Here is a 16,502-nt window from a genome sequence, read left to right as displayed (position 1 = left end):
AAAAGAACACTCAAATCACACATTCTGTTCCAAGTAGACAGGAAGAAAACCGACCCTGATCAAGTCACCACTACATGGCAGGCATCGTAGGATGCTCCTCATATACAGGAGGTCTCCCTTAAGCCCCACGTCACTCCTGTCAGTTATGTATTTACCTTACTTTTTTCAAATATGAAAACTGGAGCTCAGAGAGATTAAGCATCTCCCCCAAGAGCACACAGTGGCCAATGGGAAGCCAGAACTGGGTCATAAGAGTGACTGATTCTGAAGCCCCTGCTCTTCCCAGGACATTGTGTACAAATGGAAATAAGAGAATCAGCCCAGTCAACCTCCCTCATCTTTCCCATCCATCTCCTTTTCTTCCCACTCACTCTCCATGTTACTCACCAGGGGTGTAACTTATTTATTTATACTCAAGAAGAGGACCCCCAAATTATTTAGCCACTGAAAACATACCTAGCAATTGAAAATCCTGCTTCTAGGGGCTTCCCTGGTGGCACAGTGGTTGAGAGTCCGCCTGCCAATGCAGGGGACACGGGTTCGTGCCCCGGTCCGGGAAGATCCCACATGCCGCGGAGCGGCTGGGCCCGTGAGCCATGGCCGCTGAGCCTGCGCATCCGGAGCCTGTGCTCCGCAACGGGAGAGGCCACAACAGTGAGAGGCCCACGTACCGCAAAAATAAATAAATAAATAAATAAAAATCCTGCTTCTATTGATTATATGTAACCAAATTCTACTGAATGCATTACCTCCACTTCAAGTGATGCTACATCCAAACCCTATGCAATGGAGTCCCACGTGATGAGCATTCCATTCATGTTTTTTCCAGAGTAACAGATACGACACTTAGCTGAATTAACTTAATTGTAGAGCCAGGGCCAGCGTTTGTCCATACAACCAATGGCACACCATGTCAGGGTTCCACATAGAGTGTGGCTCTGTGTTTCCCACAGATGCTGTTTCCCTTCCAGGGCATCCTCAGGTCTGGGGGTCCACTTGTATGCTTTCTACCTTCCAGGGGAGAGAGGGAGTGGGAAGGGAATTCACAGCTGGTGAACCAACCAGAGGTCTATCAGACTGATCTTTCGGTGACTCTACCAGACAGTGGCCTAACCCTGGCTGGGTGGCTAATGGTGTCTAGCAGCTATGAGGTCAGGGAGAAGCCTGTCATTAGTTTCATTTGCCCATTCACAAGAGGGGAGAATGAAAATCTCTCAGAGAAGTTGTAAGAAACGAATTCACCAGCTGCCACTGGAGAAGGCAGGAGAGACACACCAGACCTGGTGGCCCCGTGGGGTTCCCGGGACGCAGCCCACCTTCTCATAGTTGGAGTAGCCCCCCATGACAGCCGGGTCCACGATGCCACTGAGCAGCATGGAGAGGGGATGCACAGAGAGGGACCGGTCCCAGGCGTGCTGCTGGACACAGTTGCTGATCTTCTCGTTGGTGAGCTCCATGGTTTCAATGGCATTCTCCAGAGGACTGATTTCCTCCTGTGACAGAGAGCATGGCAGAGGAGAGACGCTGAGCTCCATAGCCAAGACTGGAAAAAGCCCAGGTCTTCCCCTCCAAAGGCATACAACTCCCACCAAGCTATGGAGGAGTGATGTTTTGCTTGTCAAAGTCATGTTTTTTTTTCTTTTGGGCCACACCGAGCGGCACGCGGGATCTTAGTTCCCCGACCAGGGATAGAACCTGTGCCCCCTGCAGGGGAAGCACGAGTCCTAACCACTGGACCGCCAGGCAAGTCCCGGGGTCATGTTTATTAATAAGGATAGCACACTTATTTGAAATGGTGTTGGTAAGCTGCTAAATAAGCTATTTAAAATCTCAGAAAGTACAAGGATGATTTAAAAATTGAAGCTATGGTAATGATTATTTCTTGGAGCAAAGTGTCTATGGAAATTTTGAGAAGATAAAATTGGAGCTGTAATAATGGTTGTTTCTTAGGCAAATCTTCCTTACAGATTTTTGAGAAGCTCAATGACAATAGAGAAGCAATATATCTGACCCAAGACATCTCTGCACATGAAAAACGTTCACTGGTAAGAGGTTTGATGCTCCTTCCATGAGAAAAGGTAAGTGATCTTGGAAGTCACATGTTCAAACCATATATTAAGTCTGCTTAGTATGGGTTCTATGGTTTACGGAAGTCAGAAATAACAGGATGTATTAGAATATTCAAGCTGGATTTTGGATGTGAATGAAATAAGAAGCAATGCGGATTCAGAGAGAGTGCCTCCTGCGGAAACGTCTTCCAAAGCAGATTCGAGAAAAATTGTGTCCTTCCTCATCTAACCCTGATCAACCAGCATGATCCCCTACTCCAGACTTGATTCCAAAAGCCTCTGTCCAAAATCATATTCATACTTGAAGAAGAATAATTTATCACTAGTGGTATGGAACATATCAAACTTCAGATTTGTTCAAGACATATCTCTTGATTACTTGTTTTAGGCAAGTACTGTGCTATGCACCATTGTTACAAAAGCGATTAAGATGTAATTCATGGCTGGAAGGAGCATACGGTTTTCACAGGGTCAGGGTGGGGAGGTTTCAAGATATGTAAGCACGGTAGGTAACTCTTTAGAAATAAGCCAAGGTTGTGACGGGGCACAGAGAAAGGGCATCTAACCCAGCTTGGGAGTTTCAGAGATGGCTTCCTGGAGAAGCTGGTACCTAAATTAAATCTCAATGGGAGTTAGGTTGAGAAGTGGTCAGAGGGCATGCTGGGCAGAGAAAATGACCTAATGTCAGAGAGCGTTGACATAGCATGGAATGAGCAATTTAGTTCCAGTAGATTCCACAGAAGATGAAGTGGAAGAGCTTAGTCACACAGACCCTGTACGCATGTGCTAGGAGCATGGGCTTTCTAGTCTAGGCACTGGGGAGCCACGGCAAGGTTTTAAGGGTGAGAATGATACAGCCAGGTTTTCACTATGGAATTCACAGTCTGAGGCAGAGAGGAAAAGGGACCTAAGAAGCCAAGGCAGGGAGGCCAATCAGAAGGCTTTTTCAATGGCATCAACCAGAGATGAATGAGGGACTAGAAACAGGGGACCTCAGCAGGAGGGCTGGGGGAAAAAACACTAAAACAGATTTAATGAATATTAAAGAGGTAAAACAAACAGCTTTGGGGAGTGATGAAGATGGAAGAGTCTAGGATGAATGGTGATGTGACTAGCGGAAAATAAGAGGAAATGTTCTTGGAGAGAAGAATGTGATGGATAGGAAACTCAAAGGAGGAATTCCAAAAATGTTCTGGGGCACAGGCAGGATCCTTGAGGAGACAACACCCATTGGGACATAAAAGAGCCATTCACTGGGAGTAATCTTTAGGGTTGGTGTTGTAACATCAGTTTTACAAAGGAGTTCTATTCTACAAGCATGTCTTTTATTTCTCTTTTGGAAAATAAAATGGGCCAGAGGAGCTAGTGCGAACTGGTGGGGGGATTTAACAAAGGCTCTCATTCTGTTTGGAGACAGAGTTTTCTGAGTTCCACGTTCAAATGACTTACTGTTGAAATCTGCTTGACTTCAAACCACTTGAGAATCCCAGGGAAGGTGTAGGCAGTCGTATACGTGGTCCTTTCAATCCACATGGTCTGGTGGAAGGAAGGAACGTAGGAAATGTTGGTCAGTTCTCAGGCAAAACAGCAAAACTTCCAGGTTTACGAGATTCTCTTTTTAAAATTTTTTTAAATAAATAAAAATTAAAATTATTTCATATCAGAGCATAGCTGATGGTTAGTTTCAGGTATACAGCAGAGTGATTCAGTTATACATATACATGTATCTATTCTTTTCCAAATTCTTTTCCCACTTAGGTTATTACAGAATATTGAGCAGAGTTCCCTGTGCTGTACAGTAGGTCCTTGCTGGTTATCTAGAGATTTTACTTCCAATACCTCCTTAGCGAATGGGCCATACTTTCTCCCAAACTTTAAGGATTTTAAGTGTTTAAAGCAGAAAGGAATTATCTATTGGGGCTCCCTCGCCCTTTTTGATGGGAAATTTCAGGTCCAGAGAGGTGTGACATGCTCAAATCAAGGTCATGGTGATGGCAGACCCAGGAGTGGAGCCCAGTTCCTGGATCACTAGTCTAGAGTATTCCACTGAAACAAGTCTGCTGACTAGGTAATAAGCACACGGAAACTCTATCTCAGGGCTGCCATCATTTCTGCTGTAGATGCTGGTTGAATGGAAGGCCTCCATTTTGGATGTCCATTTCATCTTGTTTTAGACGATCAACGTGGTGGACTCACAGCAAACTCATTGTCAGGATCCTTTTCTCCTTTCCGGAACGGCCGAGAATATCTGAACTGCTGTACTTCATTGGCTCTGTAGTAGCTGGGAAAGACACAGCCATATGCTTTCATTTCTTTCTTACAACAAGCACTGCTCCAACAAAACCTGAGACACATCTTACATGGACTGACTTACATTTCTTATCCACTAAACTACCTCAAAACTGACATAGTCTCCACAATGAAGGCTGGAGATGATGCAGCATTTGATTTTTTTTTTTTAACTTTTCTGGCCATGCCACGTGGCATGCAGGATCTTAGTTCCCCAACCAGGGATTGAACCCGTGCCCCCCTGCAGTGGGAACATGAAGTCTTAACCACTGGACTGGCAGGGAAGTCCCCAGAATTTGATTTTATTGCACATCTTTGTTTTATTATTGATAAATCTATCTCACAGCTCACAATTTTGAAAGGCATATGGATTTATGTCCATGTTTGTGATCTCATTTGTATAGTTTTCTAACAGTTCTATCCATCCTACTAGCATTTTAGCGTCTCAGGAGAAGGAATTCAATCATAGGGGAACTCACTAATTGAAGGCAAGGTGAGGTCAGTCACTACTGGCCAGTGAATCCTTCTGAGTGGAAAAAAGAACTAGGGGATCTGAAACCTAAGAGTGAAATTCTCAATTTCCTTCCCTCTGCTTAAAAAAAAAAAAAAAGAAATCTCCAAATCCCTTGAGTTACCAAGCTCTTACCTTATACTGGAAATGGAAGGGACAGTTGTTATGGTCTGAATATTTGTCCCCCCAAATTCATATACTGAAATCCTAATGCCCAATGTGATGGTGTTAGGAGGTGGGCTTTTTGGGTGGTGATTAGCTCATGATGGTGGAGCCCTCATGAACGTGGTTAGTGCCCTTATTAAAAAAGAGACCCCACAGAACTCCCTCACCCCTCCCACCACGTGAGGACACAGCGAGAAGATGACCACCAACGAACCAGGAAGAAGGCCCTCACCAGACACTGAATCTGCCAGTGCCTTGATCTTGGACTTCCCAGCCTCCAAAAATGTGAGAAATAAATTTCTGTTGTTTGTAAGCCACCCAGTCTATGATCTTCTGTTACAGCAGACCAAATGGACGAAGACAACAGGAGGTCTTCCAAACTGTAATGAATTTTGATAGACTTCTATATAAAGAAGTGTGTGAGACACATGGTTTAAAAAACAAACAAAAAAACCCACTTACTTTAAGATCTGCTCCGGAACTGGTTTATCTTTGTAGCCGGGCGGCAGGCTCATCACTGGCTTTACGGTGAAACACTGCATGTCTGAGGAGCTCGTTAAGGAAGGAAACGGGCTGGGCCACTAAGCTGTCACAGCAAAAAGGACCACCTGTTCCTCCTGCTTTACCAATGGAAATGGTACCCACACCGATCATTCCTTTGAACCAAATGCCAGGACTGCACTGAAAATGGGGTTCCCTCAGATATTGCCAAAATGCCTTATTAAGTCATAATCTTGGGACATTTTTTGGTCAGACACGTGGCAAACAACCTTGTCTTAGGGAAACAGACATTAATGAAATTTCAGGAAAACAGGTGACTAGAAATTGTCTTAAATCATTTCTTTTGGACAAGCATCCCTCTGAATTAGCCAGATTCCAGAGCCCGGGCAATAGGAATTTCTTGTTATCTTTGGATACCATTTGTTAACCAAGTACCAGAGCCAGGCACTGTAATAGGTGCTTTGAATATGTTATCTCCAATAAACACAACAATTTCCATGTGGATGTTATTAATCTCCTTTACAGATGAAGAATCTGAGGGTCTGAGAAAGCCCAGATCACACAACTGATAAATGAAGTCAGACGTCCAACCCAGCTCAGGGGGAAGGTCTCCCTCTCTAACTTAACGATCTGATCTTAGGCATGACTTTTTTTTTGCCTTTACCAACAATGCTTCCAAATCTCTAGCATTGAAACTAGAATTTAAGGCACTGGGTCTAGACCTAACATTCACTCCCAGTATTTCTCAACGTGAAGAGTGTCATCCGGGCCTCCCTGGTGGCGCAGTGGTTGAGAGTCCGCCTGCCGATGCGGGGGACACGGGTTCGTGCCCCGGACCGGGAGGATCCCACATGCCGCGGAGCGGCTGGGCCCCTGAGCCATGGCCGCTGGGCCTGCGCATCCGGAGCCTGTGCTCCGCAACGAGAGAGGCCACAACAGTGAGAGGCCCTCCTACCGCAAAAAGGAAAAAAAAAAAAAAAAAAAAGAGTGTCATCCACTGGCACCAGAGTCACCTGGAGATTTACTCAAAATGCAGAATTAGAATTCACAGCTGCTGAATTAGAATCTCTCCATGGTGATTCTTAAGTATAATAAAATCTGAGAACCACTGGGCTATGCCTTAAGCTATTATAGCTTACAAAACGTTTTCACATAAATGATCTTTTTAATTTGATCTTCACAGAAATGCTATTAGATATTTGGGAGAAACAGAGCTCCCCTCACACTTTATCGATGAGAAAACCAAGGCCTGGAGAAACTAAGCAACCTGCCAAGGTAAATTGGCTATGCAGACGTGACTCTGGGACTCCTGTTTCTACATCCAATTCATGAAGACCTCTTCATTCCCATCCCAAGGAGGCCCCGCAAGCATTTTCTGAATCCCTACAACTGAAACAATTTTTCCCAGAAAACCTTTCTTTTCCAAGCATCCACTGTGTTAAGAGGCCACTACACTCTCCTCTGAAAGGCAGGTCTGCCTACTGATCTATCATTGCTGTGTATCTTTCTATAGCTACTGACCATTCTATAATAATTAATACATATTGAACTTTTATTATGTATTTACCAGGCACTGTTCCTAGTATTTTACAGATACTCAATCTTTACAAGAACTCCAAGGGGAAGAATGATCATCATCCCCACTTTACAGGTGAGAAAACTGAGGCACAGAGAAATTAAGTTGCCCAAAGTGACACAGTAAGTGACAGCACTGGGACTCGAACCCAGGCAATGTGCTCCGGAGTCCCTTTTCTTATTTATCTACCATGCCACACCAGCTCTGTCTTACCAACCTCTTTTAGAATACTGTTTACTTTTGTAACATCTTTATTTTTTAAAAAGCATGTGATTGGTTTTTTGATGACATTATATGTTACTAAAAAAAGAGCTACACATCTTTATCCAGGATCCAGAATTCAGAACAGAAAGTCTATTCGCCTCAGGCTCCGCTTGTGGCTATAACACACATCCCTTCCTATTCAACATTTGCTTCTCATCTCTCTCCTTTAGTTACGTCATAGCCCTGAGCTAAGGACATTAGGTTCCCAAAGCTTTTACACAGAATGGGACACTGAGTCAGGATGGTTAAATGAGTCTGAGGCCACGACCTATCAGCACACAGGGATGGGATGGAACCCTCAGCTTCTCTGGCTGGGCTGGGGCTGCTGCAGCTTCAAAAGCCCCTGAGCCGTGACCCCAGGATGAGGATACGCTGCTTGGGGGAGGACTTGATGTCCTCTCCTGGGGGCGTGGTGCTGGTCATCTTCTCGGCATTGGGAAACTGGGTCAGCAGCCGCAGGCTGAAGTCTTCTCGCCTCTCGTACTCCTTCCCCCGATAGATGAAGATCTTGTTCTGCAGGTCAGGAGAGCAAGGGAAAGAGTTACATATGAAGAGTGAAGGGGCAACTGGGGAGCCTGGTCCCGAGGAAGCCGCTGTCCTCCCCAGACCACGTGCAATACCCCCACCATGTCCTCACTGAGCACCTGCTATGTGCCCCACGGTAACCATCACATCCGAAAGAGCTCACAGTTTATCTGGGGAGTTAAGTCACAGGCGTGAAAATGCTTCATGCAGTGTTTCTCAGAGTATGGCCCAAGGATGACAGTTGGTGTGCAAACAGCCTACACTGATCCACAAGGAGATAAGGAGTTTGCACCCTAGTGGAAATCCAGGATGTTACCGGGCATGCTGTTTAGTTTAGCTGATACTTTTCATGGCAAGAAATTCTCAATGAAGGAAGGAAGTACATTCATTTACTTTGAGGCACAAGCTTCTTTCTCATCCTGATCCAGTAAGTTAGGGAACCAGCGCTTTGAGCGGCACTGCCTAGAGAATTTGAAAGTACGAAGCGAACCAACACAACAGGTGAGACAGGAACAGAGAACAGGATTAATCTACAGCCGTCCCAAGCCAATCCTGGAGATCACCGTGGATGGCCACATTGAAGTCTCATAGAAAATAACTGCCCTCAAGACTATTCTCTCCATTCCAAACTGCAGCTTTTTCTCTTTAATAAAATTGGATGTTTTGAAAAGAAATTTTCTAGGCCCCAGGCATGGAAGAAATTCACCTCACAGCTGTTGCAAGTTCAAATGTCGCCATGTTTTGAAGGTTCCTGCTCCTCTGATGGTCACTCAGATGAGTACTTAGTATTTAAAACCCACACGTGATCCTTTTTTAACTAAAACCTGGGCCCATATTGTCCTGTAAAATGTTTTTAAAAATCACTTGTCCATTCACACAACCAATATGTATCGAGCAAATGAGATATGCCACACGCTAGGAACAGAACAGTAACTTGGCTCTGGTGGAGAGAAACAGGAAACAAGTAAACAAATCAGTAAGATAATTTAGATAATTTAAGTACCTTGAAGGCAATATACCTTCTATGTTCAACACGGAGGGCAGTGAACATTGCCAGATCTTTCAGAATTGATGATAAAATGTTTCCAAGCTGGGAAAGATTTATGTGGCTGATGCATGCATTATGCAATTTCATCATTCAGGCAAAACTGGCGGGTTAGGGGATCGGAGTACAAGAAAACACTAAGTGTATGATGTGGACCATAACTGCGGAAGGAACCAGACAAGCAGAAGGTCAGTACAAAGCAGCTCAACCTGAAGGAAAGGGTTTCCAGGAGGACACGAGACTTGATTGGATGTAGATGGATGGATAGGGTGGGGAGGGGGAGTGGGGAGAGGGAGACAGCCAGGCACAGAAGTGAAAAGAAGGATAAGGCCCAAGGCAGAAAGTACGGAGTGCAGGTAGAAGAAACATGCTTGGACGAGCCGGAATCTGAAAGGCCTGCAAAGGCAGGTCAATGGTCCAAAGGCCTGGAAATTCACTGGAGGTTCTAGAAGGAGGGAGCAATGTGATGAAGGAGAAAGTGTAGTCAACCTAATCTATCCAACTGTAGGGATCCTTGGCAAAACCCTGTGGGGGAAGGAGGAGCTACAGGGACTGGTGTTTGAGTCTTTGGTGTTTGGTAAAGAGCGAAGGGATGGGAGAGTCGGTGAGGATTCTGAGGCAACGGCCTTGGAGCAGGAAGAACAGTGATGCCGCTGACAAAACCAGAAGAGACGGAGGCCTGCTTGGGGTCAGGGGTGAGGATATAATTTTATACTTTCTGAGTTTGGGGAAATAGCCCGTAACATGCAAGGGCATTTAGGTTACATAACTCACGTGGATTCTCTACTTTTCAGTACACGCTGACAACACGTAACATCTACAAATGCCTGTACAGTTTATAAAGCACGCCCATCTGCTATTCACTTCATTCTCAAACCAGCCCTGCAGTGTGGGCCTTATTTCCCTAACTTCAAGGTGAGAAAACCAAGACGTGGCGGTCATGTGATTTGGCCCAAATCACAGTCACTCAGCAGATGATTTAGACCCCAATGTTTCAACTTGAAAGTCTAGACTTCTTGTTTTCGCTGAACCACTGCTATCTTCCAGTTCATAACCATGATTCCATGTGACACAATAATCATACGTAACAAGTGTGGTAGCTGTCAATATCTTATCATGAACGAGAGCAAATTTAAGACCAGAACCTACTGCAGACCCTCTACTTCTATTACTCCAGTCTCCCTTGGCCACCTTATCTACAACCATTGTTTAACGATACGTAAATAACCCAACGTTTATCTCCGGCCTAGAACTTTCCTTTGCGTTCCAGACCCATAGAGCAAATGGTTGACTCACATTTTTTGGATGTTCCAAATCTACCTCACATTGAGTATGTCTAAAACCAAACAACCTATAAAGATCCCAAAGGCCCTCTACAATCTGGTACCCATAGCTCTCTGAGCCCGTTCTCTACCTGCCCTTTTGTTCATGCATCTCCAGCCTCGTGGCTTTTGAACCTGCTGTTCTCACTGTCTGGCCCCCGCTTGAGAGCTGCCTGGCTTATTCCCTCACGTCTTTCAGGGTTTTGCTCAGGTGTCATTTTCTAACCGAAGTCTTTCCTATTCCCTCTGTTTAAAGTTGCAACTCCATCCCCACCATCTGCCTCTCCATTCACCTCCCCTGATGCATTTTTCTCTACGATACTTGCTGAGTGTCTACCCTGTATGGGGCGCTGTTCTAGGTCATCTGACACACTCAATATTTTACTTATTTATCTTAGTATTTATTTATTTATTTGTCTCTCCAAGCCAGAAGAGAAGCTCTACAATTTCAGGGATTTGGGTTTGTTTTACACTCTGCCCCCAGGCCTCTATTACAGCGAGGTCCATAAATATGGGTCTGCAGTAGATTCTGGTCTTAAATTTGCTATCATTCATGATAAGATATGGATAAGAGCTCAATAAATACTTATTCAGTGAGTGGATTCATCCTCTCCTCCATGGTCCTGTCCTTTCCCAGTGTCACCATCTTAGCGGATGGCTCCACCGCCCCACCAATTATGCAGACCAGAGAGCTAGGGATCATTCTCACCACCTCCCTCTTGCTCACTGCCACATCCCATCAATCATCAAATACTCTTACTTCGTCTCCATCACACTAATCTTTCCCTTCCTCTCTAAAGCCACCTCCCTAGGCCAGCCGGTCATCTGTTCCCTGAACACCTGCCATGGTCTCTAGGGGCTTATCTACACGCACGTCCCATCCATTCTCCACACCGAAGCCAGACAACCTTGCCAACACAGAAAAATCTACAATGGCTCCCACTGCTCTCTGGATGCCAACAAAACACGCCATGTGACCCCAAAGCCCCGCACGCTCCTCCCACTCTTCTGGCCTCATCTTCCCTGCTCACCCCAGCTCCCTCTCTTCCCACAGCACTCGTCTTCCACTCCCAGCCCCTGCCATGCCCTTGCCTGCTGTTTCCTCTGCCTGGAACGCCTTTTCCTATCCCCTTAACCTTCTTGACTCCCAGTTCACCTTTCAAATCCCAGCTGAAGCAGAAGTTCCCTGGGAAGTCTTTCCCAATTTTTTTTTTTTTTTTCGGTACGCGGGCCTCTCACTGTTGTGGCCTCTCCCATTGCGGAGCACAGGCTCTGGACGCGCAGGCTCAGCGGCCATGGCTCACGGGCCCAGCCGCTCTGCGGCATGTGGGATCCTCCCGGACCGGGGCACGAACCCGTGTCCCCTGCATCGGCAGGCGGACTCTCAACCACTGTACCACCAGGGAAGCCCCTTTCCCGATTCTTAAAAAATTCAGGTATAATTGACACATAGTAAAAGTCTACCCCTTTCAGTGTAAAATTCTGCAAGTTTTGACAAACATAACCATGACCACAATTAAGATATAGCACAGTTTCATCACCACTTAAAATCTCCCCATGTCTCTTTGTAGCCCAACCTTCGCCCTACCGGCTCCAATGACCAGATCCAATAACCACTGACCTGCTCTCCATCCCTATGGTAAGTGTTGGCTTGGCCAGAATGTCATATCAATAAAATCACAGAGTATGTAGCCTTTAAGGTCTAACTGCTTTTACTCAGCACGATACATCTGAGATTCATCCCTGTGGTTACGTGTATCAGGAGTTTATTCCTTTTTTTCCTGAGTAGTTTTCCACTGCATGGCTCTCCCACACTCTGCTGATCCCTTCACCAGCTGAGGGAGATGTGAGCTGTATCCAATCTTTAGTGATTATAAGTAACAGTGCTATAAACAATCACGTACAATTTTTACGTGAACACAGGTAAAGACTCCTTGCTTAACCAACTCATCTAGCACAGAATTCCTGTCTTGGTCAGTTTCGATTTCATACTTGTTTGTGTGATTATTTAATTAACATCTCACCCACTAGGTTGTAAAGTCCATGAGAGCAAGGACCACATCTGATTATGATCAGCACTGTATCTCTAATGCCTGGCACACAGTAGGCCCTAAGCAAACAGTTACTGAATGAATGAATAAACTACTTCCTTACTATGCGCTGTAAGAAATGTATTTTCCTTTCCACTTTTTTCTTTCTTTTTTAATTAGGGGAAGGAAGATGGATAATATATATTTAAACATAGCTCAGCACTAAAAGAGGCTTCTTTTCTGTGGGAGAAAATAAGAGGGCTTTTTTTTGGGGGGGGTTGCTTTTTCGATTGTATAATCAGTATTACATTCTAAAAATTTTTGAGAAAGAAGATAAACATGGTCCTTCTCATTATTCCAACAAAACTGTTTTTATTTTTGTGAACCTTTTGCAGTCTTGTCCTGGGGATATTTGTTTTCAAACTAGCTCTAGCTGGAAATAAAATAAACAATCAGATACATCAATCCACACTCCCCCCCACCCCACCCTGGCTGACCCTCAGCAGCAGACCAGTGGAGGGAATGGTTTTGTTTTTCCCTTTTTCATTCCACCTGGGAGAAGTCATTTTACAAAAGAGCTGCCAGAATACCAGAGGCAGCCGGGGGTGGGGTGGGGTGGGGTGTGTGTGAAGAGACCAGCCGCTCAGGAAGTGGTTTCCCTCCCTAACCTCCCACCGTGAGAACAGGGGTCTCCAGCTGCTAACACGCTAGACCCATCTGGAAAAGAAATGAAGACCTTCCCTCCTGCAGACCGCAGGGCTTAATGGCTGGGGAGACCACCCTCAGGCTCCTTACCCGTAGGAAAGAAGGAAAGCCCTGTCCGTAGTAGCCAACAGCAAAGTATTCAGGCTGAGGCCTCATTGCCTTAATGATGTTCTCATAAAATGAGGCTCTTTTTTTCTGGAAAACAAAACAAGACATTCCACAGGGAGGTTACAAGGGCACCGCTGGGGGAAAAAAATAAAAAAGCTCAGACTATTTGCTTTGTTGTTTCCCACGTAACAGAGAGAAACGAAAGGTCTTTGTAAAATATCTTTTGGGCCAAAGAATGATCCTTTCCCTGGATCGGCGGTTTTGGACCTGCATCTACGAAGGGGCCTGGGAGGGTCTGGGAATCCTTGCAGTTATGTGTAGAAGGACAGATGTGTGTGCATTCACCTGTGGAGGGAAGGAGACGGTTTAGCTTTCACCAGTTTCTTGAAGGACGTTCAGGACCCCTAAAAGCTTAAGAAGCACTTTCTGAGATTCAGGTGGGTGGCTGCACTGGAACAGAGACATATGAGGAAAGACAGAGAGAACCTTCCAGTTCATGCAGGTGGTTTCGATTCAAGGCCTCGGTTCAGCTACAGGTGCCCAGAAGGTGGTGGTGGTGTTCTATTTTTCAAATCCGGTACCACCCCTATTTTTTTTTTTTTTTTTTTTGGTAATTGAATTTTTATTTTATTTATTTATTTTTATACAGCAGGTTCTTATTAGTCATCCATTTTATACATATTGGTGTATACAGGTCAATCCCAATCTCCCAAGTCATCCCACCACCACCACCCCCTGCCACTTTTCCCCCTTAGTGTCCATATGTTTGTTCTCTACATCTGTGTCTCTATTTCTGCCTTGCAGACTGGTTCATCTGTACCATTTTTCTAGGTTCCACATATATGTGTTAATAGACGATATTGGTTTTCCTCTTTCTGACTTACTTCACTCTGTATGACAGTCTCTAGATCCATCCACGTCTCTACAAATGACCCAATTTCATTCCTTTTTATGGCTAATATTCCACTGTATATATTGGTACCACCCCTATCTTTAATGCTTCCTGTGGGGAGAGGTTTCCCAACCAGGGCATAGAGCATCAGCCTTAAAGGAAGCAAAATAGGTAGCCAGACCTGGGGGGCTTTGACAGCTGTCCCTCCCACAATGGTTAGCGCCAAGGTGATTACTACCCTACCTCAGTGAAGGTTTCTATCACAATGTTTTCTTAGAGAGGTAACTTGTTACACTGCTCATGCCTCAGCTCAATTTAGTTTGTGAAATTCATCTGTGACTTTTTGCATGATGGCAGAAGCTGGTACCATACAGGGGCAAATTCTTTTCAAAGTGATCTTGACAACTATCTCCTCCAATTATTACATGACAATGGGTGACCTGACCTTTTGTGACTCCTCCACTGAAAATGACCCAACGTAATATTGTGTTGGCCCCCTACTGGGCATGGAAAAGGTTATTTTTGTTTCGCTTTACTGTTTTGAAATAGGTGACCTGTGCCAACAGCCAGGTGTAATACACAAGGGCAGGATGACTGTAAGAGCAGAGAAGTCCAGGGACACTTGGAGCAGGAGGAAGGCAAAACTGGAGAATCAAGATGAAAAACAATAAAAAACAAAACAAAACAAAGACAAAAACCAAAACAACAGAAAAAGTAGAGCAGTCCAGGGACATTTGGAGCAGGAGGAAGGCAAAATTGGAGAATCAAGATAAAAAACAATAAGAAACAATAGAAAACAAACAAAAAAACAAACTAAAAACAAATTTTTTTAAACAAAAAAAAGATTTAAAATTGGAAAATAAGATAAAAAACAGAGCTCAACGATGAGCAGTTCATTCATTCAGCAGAGCCCTGAGGATGTGGCCCACAGGACAAGTCAGAAAACATCTGAAACGTGGCAAGGCTCCCTGGAAGGCAGAGTAACTGAGAGGGAAAAGGGGTGCTGGGCCTGGGATATGGAGGGTCCACGGAGGAGCAGACAGGGCTGTAGACGGGGATCCTGAGCCCCCATCAAAGATAATCTGGACAAATAGCGGTAACAGCTTTCAGACCTCATTTCTCTTCATTTTTATTCTAAGCAAGGTGTACTTTTCCATTGTAAAGAACATCAATTACCTTTTTTAAACGTACAAAACCATTTTTACAAACAGCACCCCTGCCAGAGGCTCGATGTCTTCTGACCCAGACTCACCAGGAGGTCACCCAGGCCCTCGTAGTCGAATACTTTGCTCTCATAATTCTCAGCCAGCTCTTTGCTCAGCTTGATTGCCTTCTCCCACATCTTCAGGAAAAGAAAAGGAGGGTTACCAGTGGAGAACAAAGCAGTCATTGATCCAGTTGCAAAAGCCACTGGAGAGTCACTGGGCAATGACTAGGGAGTCAGGTGAGTTGAGTTTCTGCAGACACTCCCAACGTTCCTCACGGCTTGGATCAACTAACCCTGTTTTCTGACATCAAAAATCTACTGTACCTTAGCCGCTTTGCCAGGGGGCATTTTCTGTTAATTCTGTTTGTAAGAACATGAAGAACACCATGTGTCCTCAAACAAAGCAATGCGGAGTTTAAAGGGCAATGAACTAAAGACCATTGAAAGTGGAGTGGAACCAGTTCCAAAGACCTAGTCTTTGAGAGCATGAAAGGCTTGCTGGAGGGGAAAGGAAGTTGGTGTGGGCTCTTGTTCTGGTTTTGAGACGTGTGTGTGTGTTCCTTCTGAGTCAGGTTGTTTGGAAAGAGTGGAGGTATGAAAGAAAGTCTGATCGTACTGTTGTGTGGAATTTGGGAAACTATTTCTCCAAGTTAGGGCACTGATTTCCTATTTCTAACTAAACTATCTACATAGTCAAAGGGAGCTTCAGGAAATGAAATGCCTTACAGCATTTATGAACATGTAAATTACAGCCGAAGGCACATATCTGGCATCTGAGGCCAGCATCCCAGACTGATGAAACTCTGTTCATTTTGGTATTTCATAAAATGTCTCTTAGCTGGATACTGTTAATAATGCAACATCTGGAAATTTCCAACTTCAGTCTTGTTAGCCACATGCTAAGTCCCACTGTTTCTGGCTGCCGAAGGAACGTGTGTACAGTTCACATACAGCTGTAAAGACATTTTAAAATTAAATCTTCTAGGGGCTTCCCTGGTGGCACAGTGGTTGAGAGTCCGCCTGCCAATGCACGGGACACAGGTTCGTGCCCTGGTCTGGGAAGATCCCACATGCCGTGGAGTGGCTGGGCCCGTGAGCCATGGCCGCTGAGCCTGTGCGTCCGGAGCCTGTGCTCCGCAACGGGAGAGGCCACAACAGTGAGAGGCCTGTGTACCGCAAAAAAAAAAAAAAAATTAAATCTTCTAATATCATTTGCCAAATTTGTCCCTTCTGAAATTTCTGGGCCTGGATCATGGAAAACTCTTTGAAATGTGCCACACGGGCCTCAGCTGG

The 16,502-nt window shown here is 45.0% G+C and overlaps 1 protein-coding gene across 1 annotated transcript in view; it reads right to left on the bottom strand.

The window, feature by feature from the left end:
* DOCK5 (dedicator of cytokinesis 5) overlaps positions 1 to 16,502 on the bottom strand; it is a 216,239-nt gene that overhangs the window by 17,540 nt on the left and 182,197 nt on the right. Inside the window, exons 39-45 of the mRNA XM_060102585.1 lie at positions 15,255 to 15,344; positions 13,093 to 13,197; positions 7,747 to 7,888; positions 5,497 to 5,578; positions 4,266 to 4,350; positions 3,519 to 3,605; positions 1,317 to 1,493 (exon numbers count right to left, since the gene is read on the bottom strand). Coding sequence (XP_059958568.1) covers positions 1,317 to 1,493; positions 3,519 to 3,605; positions 4,266 to 4,350; positions 5,497 to 5,578; positions 7,747 to 7,888; positions 13,093 to 13,197; positions 15,255 to 15,344 — 768 coding nt within the window. The remainder of the gene's footprint in view (positions 1 to 1,316; positions 1,494 to 3,518; positions 3,606 to 4,265; positions 4,351 to 5,496; positions 5,579 to 7,746; positions 7,889 to 13,092; positions 13,198 to 15,254; positions 15,345 to 16,502) is intronic.

This window comes from Mesoplodon densirostris, chromosome 6 (assembly GCF_025265405.1).
Source record: "Mesoplodon densirostris isolate mMesDen1 chromosome 6, mMesDen1 primary haplotype, whole genome shotgun sequence".
NCBI lineage: Eukaryota > Metazoa > Chordata > Mammalia > Artiodactyla > Ziphiidae > Mesoplodon > Mesoplodon densirostris.
This window is presented reverse-complemented; position numbering and strand designations above follow the sequence as displayed.